This window comes from Cnephaeus nilssonii (genome assembly GCF_951640355.1).
Source record: "Cnephaeus nilssonii genome assembly, chromosome: 21".
Taxonomy (NCBI): domain Eukaryota; kingdom Metazoa; phylum Chordata; class Mammalia; order Chiroptera; family Vespertilionidae; genus Cnephaeus; species Cnephaeus nilssonii.
This window is the reverse complement of record NC_137092.1, coordinates 18285824-18303573: the sequence shown is the minus strand read 5'-3', so window position 1 is coordinate 18303573 and position 17750 is coordinate 18285824. Positions and strand designations below refer to the sequence as shown.

The following is a 17750-nucleotide window of genomic DNA, read 5'->3' as shown; positions in this document are numbered from 1 at the left end:
CTTTTATTCTGAACAGTATTTTCCCTCTAAATTTGCCAAAATAGAGGCTTATGTGTTTAGGACCTACAATTTCTTCCATGATCTTACATATTTTATCTCCTACAAGAATATTTAGAAAAATAACAAAAATAGCAAGCCGTTTTTAAAAAATATATTTTTATTGATTTCAGAGAGGAAGGGAGAGGGAGAGAGAGAAATGTCAATGATGAAAATCACTGATCAGCTGCCTCCTGCACAGCCCACACTGGGAATCGAGCCTGCAACACGGATATATGCCCTGAGAATTGAACTATGACCTCCTGGTTCATAGTTTTGACGCTGAACCACTGAGCCACGCCGGCCGGGCAACAGAAAGCTGTTTTTATGCAATAATTATTAATGGATCCTTGGAGGCAGGTTGAAATGAATCAGCTTTCTCTTCTAGACACCAGAAGGTTTACCGCATCTTTTCATACTTTTATTGAACAGACATTTCAATTGAAGATAGATTATCATTCACACCAATAGCATCTTAAATCGCCATGCTTTAAGAACTTAAAATCAATCGTTTTTCAAGTTAAGCTCCTTAAAAGAGCAAATTATGTATTTTTTACCTTACCTGGTTTTAGTTGAAACAAACTCTTTTTTTCATTTGGGTCTTCTTTAGAAAAAAGAAACAGGACACATTTCATTTTTTTTAAATATATAGAATAAATTTTGTTTTTATTATAGACATGGATCAAAAATAAAAGTTTTTATGTACATATAACATATAGTGCAAACAAAAGGCTTTTAAACACCACGATGGACATGCTGTTGGAAACGAAAGGAGATGGATGATGGGGTTAAGATGGTCGTCCTGGAACGGCAGGAGGGGGTCGCCTAGTGAAAACAAAACAAAACAAATAACAAAAAAACCCCACACACACAGATGCAGAGGAAGCACACTATGTTTGAGTTACAAAACAAATCCAAATAAGAACATGCAAAATTATCCCACAAAAGTCCAATTCAAATTAGACCAAAAAAGCATGCAGACACATGGGGGACACGGGAGAATGCCATGTGGCAGTTAGCTGTTCCCAGGATTTTTTCTGGCGATCAGCAGTGTGGTAGATTTGAGCCCTTTTGAGTCCACTCCAAAATCTTACTTTGTGCCATGTAATGAGGAACCCATGCAATCGCATTCAGGAGAACTGGGCACAGTACCAGAGCCAAATACCTTCATGACTCAAGTATTTCTTTCCCACCCTGACTTTGGGACATCCACTTATTTCCAAAGATTTCCATAAATGCTCTGCAATCTCCATAGGGGGAGAGGGAGTTGATATAGAAATATGACAGGTGACATTTTTTTCAAGATGATGTCAAATGAGAAGGTGTCAAAAGATCAAATGAGCTATGTAATCACAATGCAGAAAATGTCAGGATTGGAGAAAAGGATTTGCAAGTAAGAATTTGCTGCAGGTGAATATCCTGATGTGATAGCCTTTCCGGGCCGAGGGAAACTACAAGGGGAGGCCTGGTCCATGGGGCTTCATTTAGACATCAGCCTCTTTGGGTGTTTCATGGCTGGAGAAGGTCCAGTCAAGTCTCCAGCACCCGGCACAGCTCTGGTTTCCGGCAGTATCTACACTTCAATTTCCTCTTTCTAACCAAATCGGGAACAGACTCAACATTACCGCAAGCCATGAGCCGGGAGGTTAGCTCGGTCAGCGCCCTACCCTCTGCGGGACTTCTCTGGGGCTACATGTTCAACATACTCACTTCCGTCTTACTCTTGTAACACTTCAGTGAGTGGAGCAATGAAGTCTAAAAAACAAACAAACACAAAAACAAACTTCTTTTTCATCTTCTCTAAGATGTTAAGGAGCCAAAATGATGGGGCTATTTCTGAGCAGTAGTCAAAAAAAAAAAAAAAAACCAACATAAAAAAACCTCACCTCCCCCAAGTCCAAGACCATTTTTTCTTTGGTCCAATTTAAGCTGCCTACACTAAAGAGGCCTCCCATCCATATAAACTTGTCATTGGTACCTAACCTTTCAAGTGAGGAGGTGTGTGTGTGTGTGTGTGTGTGTGTGTGGGGGGGGGGGGGCAGGGATCTGCAAGCCTTGAGCTGTGGAAATCTAGGTAATGGGTGTCCCTGGTGTTTTCATGAAGAAAGTGGAATTAAATTCCAGGCAGGCTCAATGAGATTTATTACCTGCCCAGCAAACAAACTATTTTTGTGTCCTGGAGGGCTTTGGGACACTTTAATGACCTCAGCAGGGTGGGAAGGTGAGCTATTAAACCGAGCAGCGAGTCCCCAGTGCTGAAGGGACATTCTGTTTGCATTTGCCACGGCGCTTTTCTGTTGGGTTACTTTGGTGTTCTAACCCAGACACAGGGCCAGAAACTCCATGTCTCAGAATACAGGGTAATCCCCCAAAATATGGGTTAAATCTGAAAAGACAGAAACATCAATTGAGCTATCAGCTGTTAAAGTGTGTATACATTTTTGGGGGACACCCTGTATATTTCACCAACAGGGAGAATATTTGCTTCCAACCTCAGAATGACGTTTATCCCCTCAAACAACTCTGTCTCTTCCTCTTCCCTTATCCTGGGTCTCACTTTCCTCTCGGAGTCTGTTAGGTCACGGATCACAGCAGTCTGGGTTTGGCTATTTCCTTTCCATTATTTTCTATGTATTGCTTGCGCCATGCTGAAGTGCTTTGAAGGCAAGTCCTGAGACTATTTGGACCTTTGATATAAAGAGTTTCAAAGGTACCGGATACTGTTGCCGCCTCTAAAATACAAGTCGGAGGACTATATTTGAACACTGAGTAGCTAACAAATTTCAAAGCCCCTCATGGCAGTATTCAACATTATAACCAAGATTATGATGTCAGGTTCTACCTTCGTAAGCTTTCTGAAAAATAACTTCCCAGAACTGTCCTGCCAAAACAGGAAGGTGAGGAGACAGGAAAAGCTGAGTATGGAACACGGCATAATTCATACAGAAAAGACCCAAGTATCAGTGAGAGTGATGAGTCACCCCAATCCTCTCCGATCTGCCTCAGGGCTGCCATCCGGCCTCACGGTGACACGCCTGTGGCAAGATCCCCGGCAGGGTCTTCCTCAGGACAGTTTCCTTTCCTGTCACAATCTCACAAAACCGTCTCTGCTTGCTTTCTTGGCCCAACATTCAGGGAACTTAACATCCTAGAGCAGCAGGGAGCCTGGAGTCTTGGGCACGTGGGGACAAGAAAGGCCATGCAAATAGGCATCCTTCTCGATTCTTCTCTGATGCTCTTTTATTTGAAATCAGCCTTGATCCTTTCCTTTATGAGAATAAAATGGGGGTGATGGAATTTTTGAAGGAGCTCTTGTTTGGAGAGCGAGAGAGAAAAGGTACTGAAAACTATCTGCATCCTCCACCAGGCTCGCTAAGACTCACTGCGTGCACCTCTCTAAACTGCTTCATGCCGCCTGTTCCCATGGGACCTTCCTGCTCAGGTCCAAACACTCCTATGACAAAGCACCAGAGCGCCAGCAGGACTGTCCTACCGCTGGGAGCGCCGGCCGCTCTCACAGGTGACCACTGTCTCTGCTGGGCTGGTCACACCCAGTGCCTTTTCCCGCCAGCCTGTGAAATGCTCTGTGAACAAAGCATCAACGGCCAAGTGAGTCTGAGAAACATGGAGACACTAACCCTCTCCTGGAGGCTCACGATGCTAACCTGATATTAACACTTCTGTACAGTCCTCCAGGAAAAACAACAACAACACATAATAGAATTTTCATTTAACCAGCTACATTTAACCAAGAAACCCAATGTTTGTGTAAAACATTAAAATCTCATGGAATGCACTCTGGGAAACTTCAGCCAACATCGCTTGCATGTATTCTAGTTATTAGGCATCGCAGTGTGAAAGATCAGTACAAATGGTCTTCAGAGTGACCGTGGTGGGTGTGGGGTGTACCAGGGAGGAGGGCACCACAGCCATCTCACCCAAACACCTGGTGAGTTTCTCAGTATGCAATTCAAAGATTCCTGCAGAAAAACAAGATTCTGGAAAACTGAGAAGATATTTACACGGGTGCCAGTACTATTTTAAAAATAAAAATGGAAATCTGTCACATAGTTACACTAAGGTCCCTTGGTTTTGGTAATTTCTACTAGAAACTATTCTGAATGAAGAATCATGCAGTAAAACACCGCCCCCCTCACCTGCACAGCACCCCACACACATGCACAACAAGGCTCTCATCCTGACTCCCTCTCCAGTAAGCAGCTGCCTTTGAAGGCAGTGACTGATCCACGCGTGGGAGATGTGTGAGACAAATAACCGCAGGACAGCAGGAATTAGCACAACAGTCTTTCCAATTCACCTTTTCACTGTGAGCGGATCCTGAACACAAGGAGAGTAAACTAGCATCTGCCCCCCACCCGTCCCATTCCTTCTTGTCTCTGCTTTTGGACAGCACAATCTGGGAATATGCATGTTGGTAAGGGACCAATTCTCAAAACTCTGAATGATGAGTCTTTTATTCTCTGGAAACACAGGAGGACAAGGATGTGGGTAACTACTGAATACTCTTCCATTCTCTTAACACTGGGGAAATGGAAAGGGGCTAACTAGTCCCCTTAATTCCCAGTGAGTAAACGATGGAGGCCCACTATTGAGTCAGGAACTCAGTATTTTCTGTAAGACATGCCTTCTGTGGATCTAACATATGGGCAAAGTATTCTTCTTCCCTCTGCTTCCCAGGGTTTTTCATGAACACTTCCTTTGCAATAGCAAAATGTCGCAGCGCCTCTTGGCAGGTGTCATGTCACACCTTCCAGCTGTCTAAGGTTTGGGCCCTTCTCGAATCTAGTCCAACAATGACTTCAAATCAGGAATAAATGTCTCCCACTCTCCTGCCTTTGATTTTTCCCATTTGCTGCTCCCTTTAAAAATCTCATTCTTCCCTGAATTAATGACAGTAATGCCAAATGTTATTCTCCACGTTGGTAATTCTGGGCCAATTCGATCAAAAGCGTTAGAAATATTTACAAGTCTCAGATCTTTACTGTTATGCATAGACATGACTCGAATACATACAAAAATGAGGAGGGGGAGTCCTTCAAATGTTATCATTTATTTCAGGTTCAGAAATACAGCTTCACATTTTCACAACAGGTACATGTGACCTTCACAACTGATACAGGCTTTAGGAACTGGCTTCAAAATTTCCATTGCAGAGTCCATCCATATACCAGCATTAAGAAACCCCAAAGTGCCAAGAAGACAGTGGAAAGTATTCTGGCTCAAATTAATCAAAGACAACAGCAGAGACAAGATTTTGCTTCTGTACACTGCTTCTTCATAAAAAGGCAAAAGAGGAATTTAATTTAAAAAGGGGAGTGAAAATAACATAGACAAGCAAGCAAAACACAGGCTGTACACATGAAATCCAACTCCAATGCAGTCATGGTGAAGTTTCTGGTTGGCAGGAATAATTTTTATCACGGCAGCAGACAATGCAAGAGGTTAGACAGAGTAATTTTTATCATAACTTTCAAAACATTACATAATGAGCAAAGTTGGAGGGATTCAAGGATAAAAATTAGAGAAATGGATGCCTTGAGCTGAGCCAGGCGAGAAATCCAGACCAGAGAAGTAAAAGGTCTCACAAACATACCAGAATGAACAGGTCCTTCAGACAAACAAGAGACTGTCCTTGAGCTTCCCCTCTCTCATTCTCACACATTCACACATTCTTACACATATATACCAAGAGCAAAGCTTATACTACATATGCTTTAAAATAGTCTTAAAGCTCAGAATACAGAGCACCACATAATTTTAAACACACCAACTAGACAGGATGACTTAAGATGACCTAGAAGACACATTTGAGCTTTTAAGAAAGGACTGAGTGATTGAGTGAACTCAAAATTGTTTCTCTGAAAATCATCTAGCTTCCTTCACATTTAACTCTCAGTTCAGAGCTAACAGTCCTCTGGGTGAAATGGTACAAATCTCATGCCTTGAGTTTCACATAATATCTCCTTTCATTGAGTTCCATAAATAGAGACCTCTATGTAGGATTTAGTCTCAATGTTAAGGAGATTCCTGTCAATTTCAAATTACATTGTTTTCCAAATACAAAAGTGTTCACCTGAAAAAGGGGATCGATGACCTATCTCCAAAATATTAAGAAACTTCTGCATTTTTAGCCAATTTATTCAGAGAGATCCATTACTTTTATTATATTACTGTATCCCTCTATTTTTTTAACCTTTACTGGAAAGAAAATATGACTATGTAGACCAACTTAGCTGTTTAAGAGTCAGCTCAGCAATCCAAGGATAATTAGAGATCTTGAAGGTAGGTTTCCAGGTCTTACACTTCTGATTGAACTATATCAGCAAAGGTTATTTCTTCTTAGACAGCAATGCTGTGATTTAGATACAAATGCCTGTGGATGTTACTCCACCATATTGTCATGGTAACTCTTAGCTTTGTGCCTCTCAGCATGAATACAATCTGGATAAAATTTTGTATGCCTCACATACTGTCTGAGAAATGGACCACTGTTGTTACATATTATGGCAGACTCTCCAAAGCTACCTCTTGTATTAGCACAGTTTAAAAAATAGATTCAGACCCACACATACAAAGCACATATGTACATACATATTTATACCCATACACATACATACAGTGCACATACAATCACACTCATGCTTGTGGAATTTTAACAAGGGCTTTTAAACCTACTTATCCAAAGGGGCACAAAATACAGGTACTTACAGAAACAAACTGTGTATATACTGTTACACATAAAGACACATGCATAGAAAAGGTGTTTGTACACGGAAAACATCAACATTGATCACATACTGGTATTAGGTCCCATTCATATTTGAGAATTATGACTGATGCTATACTGAAAAGTCATAAAATTAATCTATAGGACTACTTTTTAATCCTAAAATTTTAATCCTAAATCAGAAACTGGTTTCATGATAATGTTTTGGAATAGATGAGTTTGCATCTGAACATGTAGGCAATTTGTTAATAAATAGACCCCACTGCTCTTCTATGTTATAAAACACAGCTAAAAGCAATAATCAGAAGAGTAATTTTGGTAGATGATTTCTGGAAATGCAATATAGCTGTTCTGAATTAATACTATTTCAATAACCTGTCCATAGTTGAGTAAATGTTTATTCCAAATTAGTCAATAAGCATGCAAGATTTAGCATGTGACAATAAAATAGATTGACCTATCAAATAGACAGTTTACTTTTCCAACTCCTAAAAAGCTGTGTATTTTATTTTGTTATGCTAGACATGAAGAAGTTCCATCTATTACATAGACCATATCAGAGTTCAGAGGAAGTTACAATAGACCCGAAGTGGAATGGAAAACACTCAGGAAGCTCATTGAGCTACATTCCCACCTTAAGGCCTGATATGAACACTGTACTTCAAACTATACATACACACCCTAGTGTTCCCCACTTCATTCACATTGACATCTCCCTTTAGCGGGATGCAAAACTCTGGGAAATGGAATTAATGCTAATCATGCAACACTGTAGCAAAATAAAAATATTCTCTAACACAACGACTGAAATTCCAGGGGAGGCTAGGTCTCATCAGAAATAACTCGAACTAGAATAACTAGAAGAAAAATAGACCCACAAAGAGAGACAGTTGGGACAGTGAAACTGTGTGATTATACTGAGAGCAAGGGCCAAAGAGGACAAATGCCATTGTTTATGACTACATAGGATCAGGGGAAAGGAACTTGGAAAAAGAATCTCCAATTTTCTCTGACACGGCTTGTGCTGATCTAAGAACACGCCTGTGGTTATCCACAATATTTTCCTTTAACAGAAGGACATTTTTGAAATACAGCAAAACGCAAAACCACATGTAGCACAAAGCCAAACCCTGGAGTATATGTTCCGGGAGCTGCCTATTTTAGAGAATTCAAAGGAAGAAGCAAAGGGAATCCTTAAAAGAGAGGATTTTATAAAAATATCTCACTGTAGATTATTTTACTATGAATGTTTACTTAACGTATTTCCATTTAGCTATGACACTATTTTAAAAAGAACATGTTTCCTTCACAGAGAGCTAATATTTTTTTCCAATGGAAAAGAAAAGATATAAGAAGATTTAGGGTGGTGATCTTTATACAATCACATAACTTAAGAGATGAAATGCCCTTTTTATGAATCTTGAACTCTCTGAGTTTTGCCTAAGTGGGCTAGCTGTAACCTTTTAGAATAAGTTCAAAACAATGCCATTTAGCTTGGCGAGTTCTCTTTTTAATAATGGTTGAAAGTTTTTACTTCATACTTTATGGGTGCCTGCTTTGGGTATAAACTACACAGGAAATTAAAGTTAAGTTAACATACAAATCATGTTTGCTACTTTCAAAGTGAGACATTTCAGTTGGTGAAAACTGATTTACTTCTGCAGAATATGAAATAGAGTCTCGGGCCGCCGCCGTCCAGTGAATACTTGGTCTGCTGTCTGGGAACAGTTAGCAGACAAAATTCCAGTTGGCTTCTGGCTGTTTCCTATGTGCTAATCATCTGGTCCTAGGTCATCGAAACTCTGCCTCGAGACTGAACTATTAACCCCCAGGTGAAAGGGCTCTTGTAAATTTCAGAAACGTTACAATTTGCCCATTTGCTTTGGATCTCAATGTCTTAATGCCATTTTCTGGAATGACCTGGATAAAGACTCTGAAGTTGTCTAAGTGACTTTTCATTTTATTCCAGGTTCCACTCCTTAAATATGGTTATCCCATAGTGAGGCTCACGATTCGTGAAGAAAGCCTAGAATGGATAGAAAGTTACTTTAAGCTTGTTTTAAAGGTGGGATAAATTTTTACGTAAGAGAATTACATATCAGCAGAGAGAGGAATATTTTTGCTCCAACCAACAAAATTAATAAATCAACTGGAGTTAGTGTCAAAGCATAATCAGCCATGCCTAAAATTAGATGAATCTGAAAAAAAAAGAAAAAGATATTTTCCATGTCAGCCTCACTGTGACCTAGGAGATGGTGATTATATAAATGAATAAAGAAAATACATTTTCCAGATGCTTGTAGAGATGTGATATTTTGCTTCTTCCTGAATTCTAGTCAAATCTATCAACTGCCTAAGAAAAACAAGCTCTGAGTCGCTGGCTGTTGAATGTGCTTCTAGCATGAAACCAAACACACTGGCATGAGGGGAAGCCCTCTGGAGCAACCAAGGCAGTAACTTTTCCTTTGAGAATGACCTCGCGCTTCTGGAAAAGCTTTATTCTTAAGAAATCCCAATTAAAAAGAAAATCACTTCCCAGCAGTCTTATGAAATAAAGAGGAAGGAATGGATCTAAACAGGTAATTACGGAGTAGACAGAAACATTACTAAACAACACCATTTCTGTCAGCCCAAACAGAATGTGGCACAATAAATGTGTATGGCTTAGGTCGAAGCCCACCATCTGATATCTCTTAAGAATTATACTTAATGGGCTATCTGGAAGGTAACCTGGGAAATTTCTTGTTCAAAGAAATTTCAAATATATGCCAGCGTAGGCATATAGTCCCCAAGGTACAGGGCTGCCATACAAACCTACCTTGGTCGATACAAATAGGAAGGCTCGAAGGGTCAGCAGTTTCCAAGAGTCAAACCCCAATGGTTTGACATACCATGAGCAATGCAGATGAGTGACGGATGCATTAGTAAAACTGGTTACTTGTCTACTGATGTCCACACATGCGACTACTCATGATTTACTGCAATGGTTATCAAATATGTTGCTTTCATATAATTCATTAGTAATTAACTGCCATGCCAGACACTCCGTTTAGTCTAATAAGGATTCTAGTGGACGGATTATAGTGGGACGAGTTGGTGATGGGGGTGGTCTCCGGCTAGAAAGAGAGAAAGAGAAAGGTAAAGAAACAGGTAGACTATCTACAGAAGGCTGCCCCAAAGACACTGAAGAAGAGCCAATGCCCACATGCTCATGCAGAGACAGGCCAGCAGGAGTGGTTGCCACCTGTGATAATTTTAATACTGTTAGCTTTCATTCACCCATCATTTTTTAAAACAAAATTGAGGTGTTTTTTCATATGCAAATCTTTCTGAAAACATAAGTCATCCCTCCCAATAGTAGTGCAAATATTAAGTCATTGAAAAACCATTTAAAATATACTGCATATTCTTAGCCAATAGCGTATGATCACAGAGCGTTAACTGTACTGTGTAACCTATAAGGTATAGTCTAGGAACCAATGATAGGCCTTAGAGAACGGAGGGGTTTTGAATTTTTATTTTCCTTTATGTAATATCTTCCTCTTTTTCTCATTGTCAGGATATTAGTGATCATTTCTCATTGACTTCAGCAATTGCTTTCTCCAATTTGTTCTATATGGACATCTAATTGGCAGAAAACCAGAGAATCAAGGTTTCTGGAGTTCTCTACAATAAGTGTAAATAGGCTCAGGATGAGTACCCAAGTATCTGAGCACCAGAGTAAATTGCATGACCTCTTGTTCCCATTTTGGGTCCTAGAAGTTTTATTATTAGTAGTAATTTTGCTCACTTTCTAGTTAGTAATGGTGTTTCTGATAGCTGAGGTTGCTGAATAAACAAACTCACGATAATGTAATATTATTGTACCTGACAATCTCAACTTTACCAAGTAATATTCTTCATTTCCTGATCTCCCACATTTATTTCCTAAGTGTATTAATAAGTCTTTGTGTGTGTACTTGGCTTCGTATGTAGTATCTTGGGGAATGATTTTTATAACCTACCAAATTCAATAAACTCTATAAATTAACACCTTTTTTCTTATTAAAACTCTCCCATTGATCTCATTGGTCCCCCCCTCCCCTGAGAAAGACCTCTTCTTGAACGTCATGGAATTTCCTTCTGTATTGGAAACACTAAATTGATCAAATCAAATATCCTTTCTCAGGTATAAAGAAGGAAAGTTAGAAAAGTTAGAGAAAACAATCATGAAATGTTTTAAAAAAATCACAAAGCTATAAAATAAAATCAGATACTTAAGGAAATAAACAAAGCAAAAGAGATATTGTTGACTAGTGGTAAAAATGTCAACCACTTAGGCACAAACTCATAGGTATCAGTAGAGTTCCTTCACCTAAAAAAGTCTAAGTGGCTTTAGAAGAAAGGTTTCCTTGGGAAAGTGCATTCCAGCTTAACGTCTTATACTAGTCTTCTTATTAAGCAAATACTCAATTTTTGAAAGTATAACTGGAGATACTTTATGGGCACAGTAACAAAACGAAACCAATACTAGCTGTTTAATGGAGTAAACAAGTAAGTCCTCTTCCTGCGGAGAGGCTACTGGCTACCATGACCAACTGAAATGTTTTGGCCATTCCCTGCTGGAAAAAAATCCTCCCATAATCCCTTTTTTACTTATGACGGTGCAAAATGTCTGTTCTTTCACTAGCATAGTGCTCATGTTCATTTTAAATGGCCGTATTTAACTTATGTCCTGAATCTTGAACTTGCATCATTTTCCCCTTCAATGGGAAGGTTCTAGAGGCCAGAGGTCATGTCCACTTAACTTGTTTTATATAGTGTTTAGCTTGTGTTACATCCCAGTATCTTTCTGTTCTTCAACTGGAACTGATATTCATCCTTCAAGACCCACCTGGGTGAAGTCTTCTCTGATCTCCCTTCCCCTATCTTGATACATTGTTTCTATAGCATATCAACATGACTTGGTATCACATGGAATCCTAATTAGGTTTATGCTTCTCTTCCCTCCACCAATAGAAGTGGGCTTACTCATCTTCACATTCTTGCAATGTTTATCTTAGGGCTTGTCATTCAGCCATGGAATGTTGGACAACTGGATAAGTGAAAGTTACTCCTAAGGTAAGAAACAACTTATAAGAACTTGTGTTATCCAATGATTTTCCCATGACACAAAAGGTATTTGTTAGTAAATGAGTGCTATAGCAAAATAAACACACACAAAACTATGGTGACATGTACGATTTAGACCCTTGGAAACTCCACCTATAAAGTATTTGACTGCTCAATTCTTTAGCAGGTGTTTGAAATAAATATTAAATAATAGGCCCCCAGTCCTCATTCAATTTAATAAATAATCACGCTATCTATAGAAAAGTATTCTTACCAATTAAGCAGTTATTGGGGGAAGGGCAAAGGAGTTGGCCAGAATTTGAACTTAAAGAAGGGAAATTCTACTAGAAGATTCAATCATGGGTTAGATTCAGTTAGGGCAGTGGTCGGCAAACTCATTAGTCAACAGAGCCAAATATCAACAGTACAACAATTGAAATTTCTTTTGAGAGCCAAATTTTTTAAACTTAAACTTCTTCTAACGCCACTTCTTCAAAATAGACTCACCCAGGCCGTGATATTTTGTGGAAGAGCCACACTCAAGGGGCCAAAGAGCCGCATGTGGCTCGCGAGCCGCAGTTTGCCGACCATGGAGTTAGGGAATTTCATTTGGAAAAAAGTGCATCTTAAACTATAAATTCAGTGACAAGTAGGATACAGCGTGGCATGGTGGACTGGAAATTGTTTCATGCACACGTGATAGTTTGGACCAAGGACTACAGCCAAACAGGGAAAGGAATGCAAACTGGGTTCTTTTGTGATCCTTTTGTTCTTGGCTCAAATGTCTTTCCTCAGCCCTTTCTGACCACCATCACCCCAATCACTTCATGATGTTTGTGTATTTCATAGTACTTACCCCTGTTTTTAATTATGTATTCATTTTCTAAATTATTGCCTGTGTCCTCCTAGTAGATTCCTTGAGAGCAGAGACCACATAGTCTGTATTTATTATATGTCTTCAGCGTTTAGTATAATGTGATTAGAAGGCAGTGAATAAATGTTTATTAAATAATGAACAAATATACGAAAAGTGCCCAAACACAGATGTCTAACCAGGTTAGAGTATAGGCCAGGTCAATGAGTAGGTTCAATGAGTCTGGAAACGTAACACTTTGAGGCTTATTTGAAGCATCAAGTTTATACAGAAAGAATCCAGAATCAGAAGTCAAAAGATGTAATTCCAGCTCCAATAGCCAATTTGTACAATTATTAACTCACTAACTATATCTAAGCCTCAGTTTTCTCATATATGACATAGGAGACTCACTAGAGGACCTACAACATGCCTTCCAGTTATGCATTGCCTGCATTATTTATTGAGCACCTACTATGTGTACTGCATTATGCTGCATGATTTTTAAGAACTCAGAATCTACTTGTGGTGGAAGACAAGTGGGATAAAACAAATATGCAAGGAGTTCTAGTATAGCACCCCAATTTAAGTAAGAAAAATAGAGCAAATTTTTGTAATTCAGACTCTGAGAATATGTTCTGGGAGGTTGAAAATACAAAAATGTGATCAAAGGAATGGCAAAGAGGATTTTAACTGTGGCATATAAAACCTGAATGTCGTAAGATAATGCAGGTCTGTAATGAGGTAAAAGAAACCAGAAATTAAGTGATGAAGAATGAAGGGAGGAAGTCAACACTGGGGATACAGGATAGAAAGATTTCAAAACTCTGATGGCCCAGTAACTTCTCATTAACCTCCTCCCCAGTCCTTGCACCATGCTGATGGGACCAGAGAAAGACGACAGTCCAGAAGGCTAGACACCAGGAGAATGCAGCTTTCTGCCACGTGCCAGGACTTTTGTCTGTCTTGTTCACCACCATATCCCAGAGCTTAGCATGGTCTTTGGCTCATCCTACCTTTTTTTCAAATAAATCAGAGAATCTATACATTATGAGCTTTTCAAAAGTCCCTAGGACCTTCCATTGAATGGGAACAGCATACCTGAGTGGTGATTTCATGATTGAAAGAATGAGAAAGAAAATTTCCATCATGTCCTCTCAAAATAATTATGACTTCTTTAAAATATGCCCAGCTTCAGCTGAAAGTAACCCATATATGCACTTAGTAGTTAAAAAATCCTACAGAGCCCCTAAATCTTCTGGAAGAAATGAACATCATTTTCTTTCTAAAACAATAATTCCCCCCCCCCAATAATCTATACTAATAAAAGGGTAATATGCTAATTAGACCAGACAGCTTCCGGACAAAGCCAGGGTGGAGGGGGCTGAGGCAGAGGCGGTTAGGGGCAATCAGGCCAGCAGGGGAGAGCAGTTAGGGGTGATCAGACCAGCAGGGGAGAGCAGTTAGGGGTGATCAGACCAGCAGGGGAGAGCAGTTAGGGGTGATCAGGCTGGCAGGCAGAGAGGTTAGGGGTGATCAGACAGGCAGGCAGTTGAGTGGTTAGGAGCCAGTAGTCCCAGATTGCAAGAGGGATGTCTGGCAGTCGAACATCCCCTGAGGGGTCCCGGATTGGAGAGGGTGCAGGCTGATCTGAGGGACCCCCTTCCCCAGTGCACGAATTTCATGCACCGGGCCTCTAGTCTGTATATAGAACTAGAAAGCAATTCAGGAGGAGCGTGAAGTTGTTCAGCATGAATTTTATTAAGTAATGCTAAGATGTCTGCCAACTTCAACACCAGAGAAACGTTCAGGGTTTATTGTTAAGGTTCATTTCATTGGTCTGGTTCCTAACCATTCAAATTTCCAAGGACATTCACCTCATAAGACAGTTTGTTTTGAGCAGAGCGAAGTTATTTGTTTTGTGCCGAGCTTCCCTCAGCTGCTCTTTCAGTGACGGGCTTCATTAAGGAGCCCCTCCTATTGAAATGGAGCAGCTTGACTCACTTAGTGTTTATTGAAACACTGTGTTGTGTGTGGGCGGTTTATGGTTACGATACAAGGGCCATGTTTCTGCTCCCAAACCAAAGGGAAAGATGTAATATGTGAGGTTGCATGTGTAGCTGCAGGGATGGACCGGTCCCAGGATTTGGGACACTGACAAATTTTGTAAGAAAGGCAAACGCTCACACAGGGTGGGTGGCATTGAGGGGGAGAAACTGGCCTCACTGATAAGACAGAAGAATGTGTGATGGGTCTTCCTGTCTCTTTCAATTCTCTCTTAAGAACTGGAAGAACCAACATTTCATGTGCTCTTCACTGGGCTAGCTGGTTCTGACTATCAGGATGCAAGGCCTATCTTGACACTGGTGGGGAGCATTCATAGGGCACACGGCTTTGGTGCATCAGTATGAGGGGTGAGGTGGAAAGGACCTTTACTGAAATGGATGGACATTTCTGCCCCTGCCCTTATTCCTCCTCAGGATGGGACGTGGGAATTACCAGAGTGGGGAATGTGAGAGCCCCTCTGTGTAGCTCAGTGTCCTTCCTTCCCTAGGCTGAAACCAAGATCTACCACCTGCCAGTCAGATTCTTTCTACTGAGCAGTTACACTACGTGTTCCAAGGCAGTGCTTCCCCAACCGGACGGCGCTTCCGAGTTCCCGGGAGGACTTGTTAAAGCACAGGATTCTGGGACCCACGCAGAGTTCTAATGGGGCGAGACCTTTCTAGCATGTTCCCAGATGCTGTTGGTCCTGGGACTAGGCTTTGAAAACCACTATTCTAAGGCATGATAAATAATTCTGACCTTCTTTTACTTTAGCAGTTCAATTCACTTGCCAGATAATGTCCCAGCAATAAGAGAAAGTGCTGGGGGAAAAAATCTCAAGAAGGATGAAAGAAATGTGAAGAGACTTTGATATCTTGGGAATGGGACGTAAGCATGGGTCAAATCGGTTTTAGGTTTATATTATAAGGACCAAGATACTATACTATGGTAGTTTTCTTCATCACCAGAGAAATAACTACTTGCTTAGGGATGCTTGCATAGAAAGCAAACTTCTCTAAACATGCATTCCAAATTCTCATCCTTGGAGAGAGTATGGTAGAAGTCCAACCTAATTAGCTAGGTGGATGAAGATTAAAAAAACAAACACACACCCTAAAAAATGATATACAAAGATTGACATTTCTAGAGGAATGATATCTAAGTGGGTCGTTATTTGCATAAAAAAGAATATGGGATAGGCTTCTTTTATAAGTTCTACTTATTAAGTATAATTAAAGCTTTAAAATACCACGTCTCAAAAATTCAATTTATATATAATTACATTTAGGATCATGGGAGGGTTATGCATCTCAGGTTTCTAGGAGCCACAAGAACTTGACATCAACTTGTCCAACTTATTTTATCTTGTTGATGAAACAGGTCCAAAAAAAAAAGAAAAAAAGGGGAAGGATTTGTCTACTAAACCACAAGAAATAAGATACCTCCTTTCTTTTGGCTACATTTGGCCAATTTCTTAGAAAACAAAAGAGAACAAAAACAGAAACTACTTCTGAGTTTTCTAACATTGTGAAGAGCACCTCTCCTGGGGGTTCTGCTGAACAGACCCCCAGAGCTGCACCAGGCAATATTGATTCTGGTGGCATCAGTGAGCTGGCTTAGGGGTTGCCCACAGCATCTCTTTCCCAGGGACTAAAATCCTTGTTTGTCCACAACCCTCTTGAATGACTTAATCCTTTTTAAAATTTAAGGCATATATGCATAGCTTATCAACTGAATGACATTGTAAAATTCCTATGGACCGAGATTACACCTTGTCCTGCTTACAGCCTTCCACAGCACCTGCAGAGGGCAGCGTCCCAAAGAGCAGTTCAGAGAACATGAATGAGTGAATTTACCCAAGGACAAATGAGACAGGAGTGCACCCCCAGGTGAAGTGGAAAGGCAGCTAGCTATGACCCAGGACCTCCTCTTGCAAATGTCTGCTTTAAGAGGACAGATTATGGGGTGTAGTATTTAAAATTTCAACATTGTGTTTGCACTTTGCTTCTTATTTTGAGCATTTATTCACAAGACAGGTTTTATATAAGTAGAAGGTATAAGGGTAAGTTCAGAAAAATGCTGTAACAGTCATGATTTTGTCCACATGGAAGATTATATTTTGTAACTTATTATGAAAAAATACTATAGAATGCTATCCAGCATATTTTTGGCCTTTTCCATGTCGGCAACAGAGTAAGCCAATACTGTCCATGAATAGTTTACAGTAGAGTTGGAAAGGACATAGTACTTGGAGTCCATTCCGAGGGTCTAAGGAATTCTCTAATGTGATTCTTGCTACATATCAGAGCCAGCATTTCTTTCCCCTGTGAAATCAACCCATGACTTTATAATGTATGTCACTGGGAAAGTATGAATCGATTGATGAAATTTGAAGTAGGAATCCAAGGAGGAAAACAGCCTATAATTTTTATTTGATGATACAAACCTATAATATCCTGTATGAATTAGTCTCTGAGGTAAATGGTAATATAATCTATGTTGGCAGTCTTTCTTTGCATTGTCTTAAATATCTGATTTAGACTTCACCGGTAGGGGTGGTACTGATATACCCACTTCTGTGTGGGCGGCAAAAATGCAGCTGAGAGGACGACTTGCCCACATTAGCTCTGCTCAGTTTATGATTCATAAAAAGAATTTTACAATAACGTTCATCCAGGCAAGGTTGACAACAGAATAGGTGGAGAGAGAAAGTGTTTGTGTTTAAATTATTTCTTACAATACACAAAACACTGGGATAATTCCAAAATAAAATTTGATGAACTATATTGTACATTAACTCACTCTGTAGTTTTGCATTCCCTCAATGAGCCCTGTTTGTGTGAAGATGGAGAGGTACAGAAATAAAGATAGTTACTGCCCAGCTGTTTCTAGTTGAGATAGAAGGAGAGACAAGGAAACAGTGGGACCAGCGCAATGTCAGGACGGCGCCTCGGGAGTTGGAGGGACCCCTGGAGT

The 17750-nt window shown here is 40.1% G+C and overlaps 1 protein-coding gene across 5 annotated transcripts in view; it reads right to left on the bottom strand.

Annotated features, from left to right (window-relative positions):
- Positions 1-717: 717 nt before the first annotated feature.
- DNM3 (dynamin 3) overlaps positions 718-17750 on the bottom strand; it is a 373749-nt gene continuing 356716 nt past the window's right edge. For 2 of the 5 annotated variants that reach the window (XM_079761527.1, XM_079761525.1), the window contains one exon: positions 731-861. In XM_079761527.1, the coding sequence (XP_079617653.1) occupies positions 825-861 (37 nt within the window). In that variant the 3' untranslated portion in view covers positions 731-824. Of the gene's footprint in view, positions 1792-1816; positions 9901-17750 lie in introns of those variants that run through there. The other 3 variants (XM_079761532.1, XM_079761533.1, XM_079761529.1) reach the window with 2 other exon arrangements.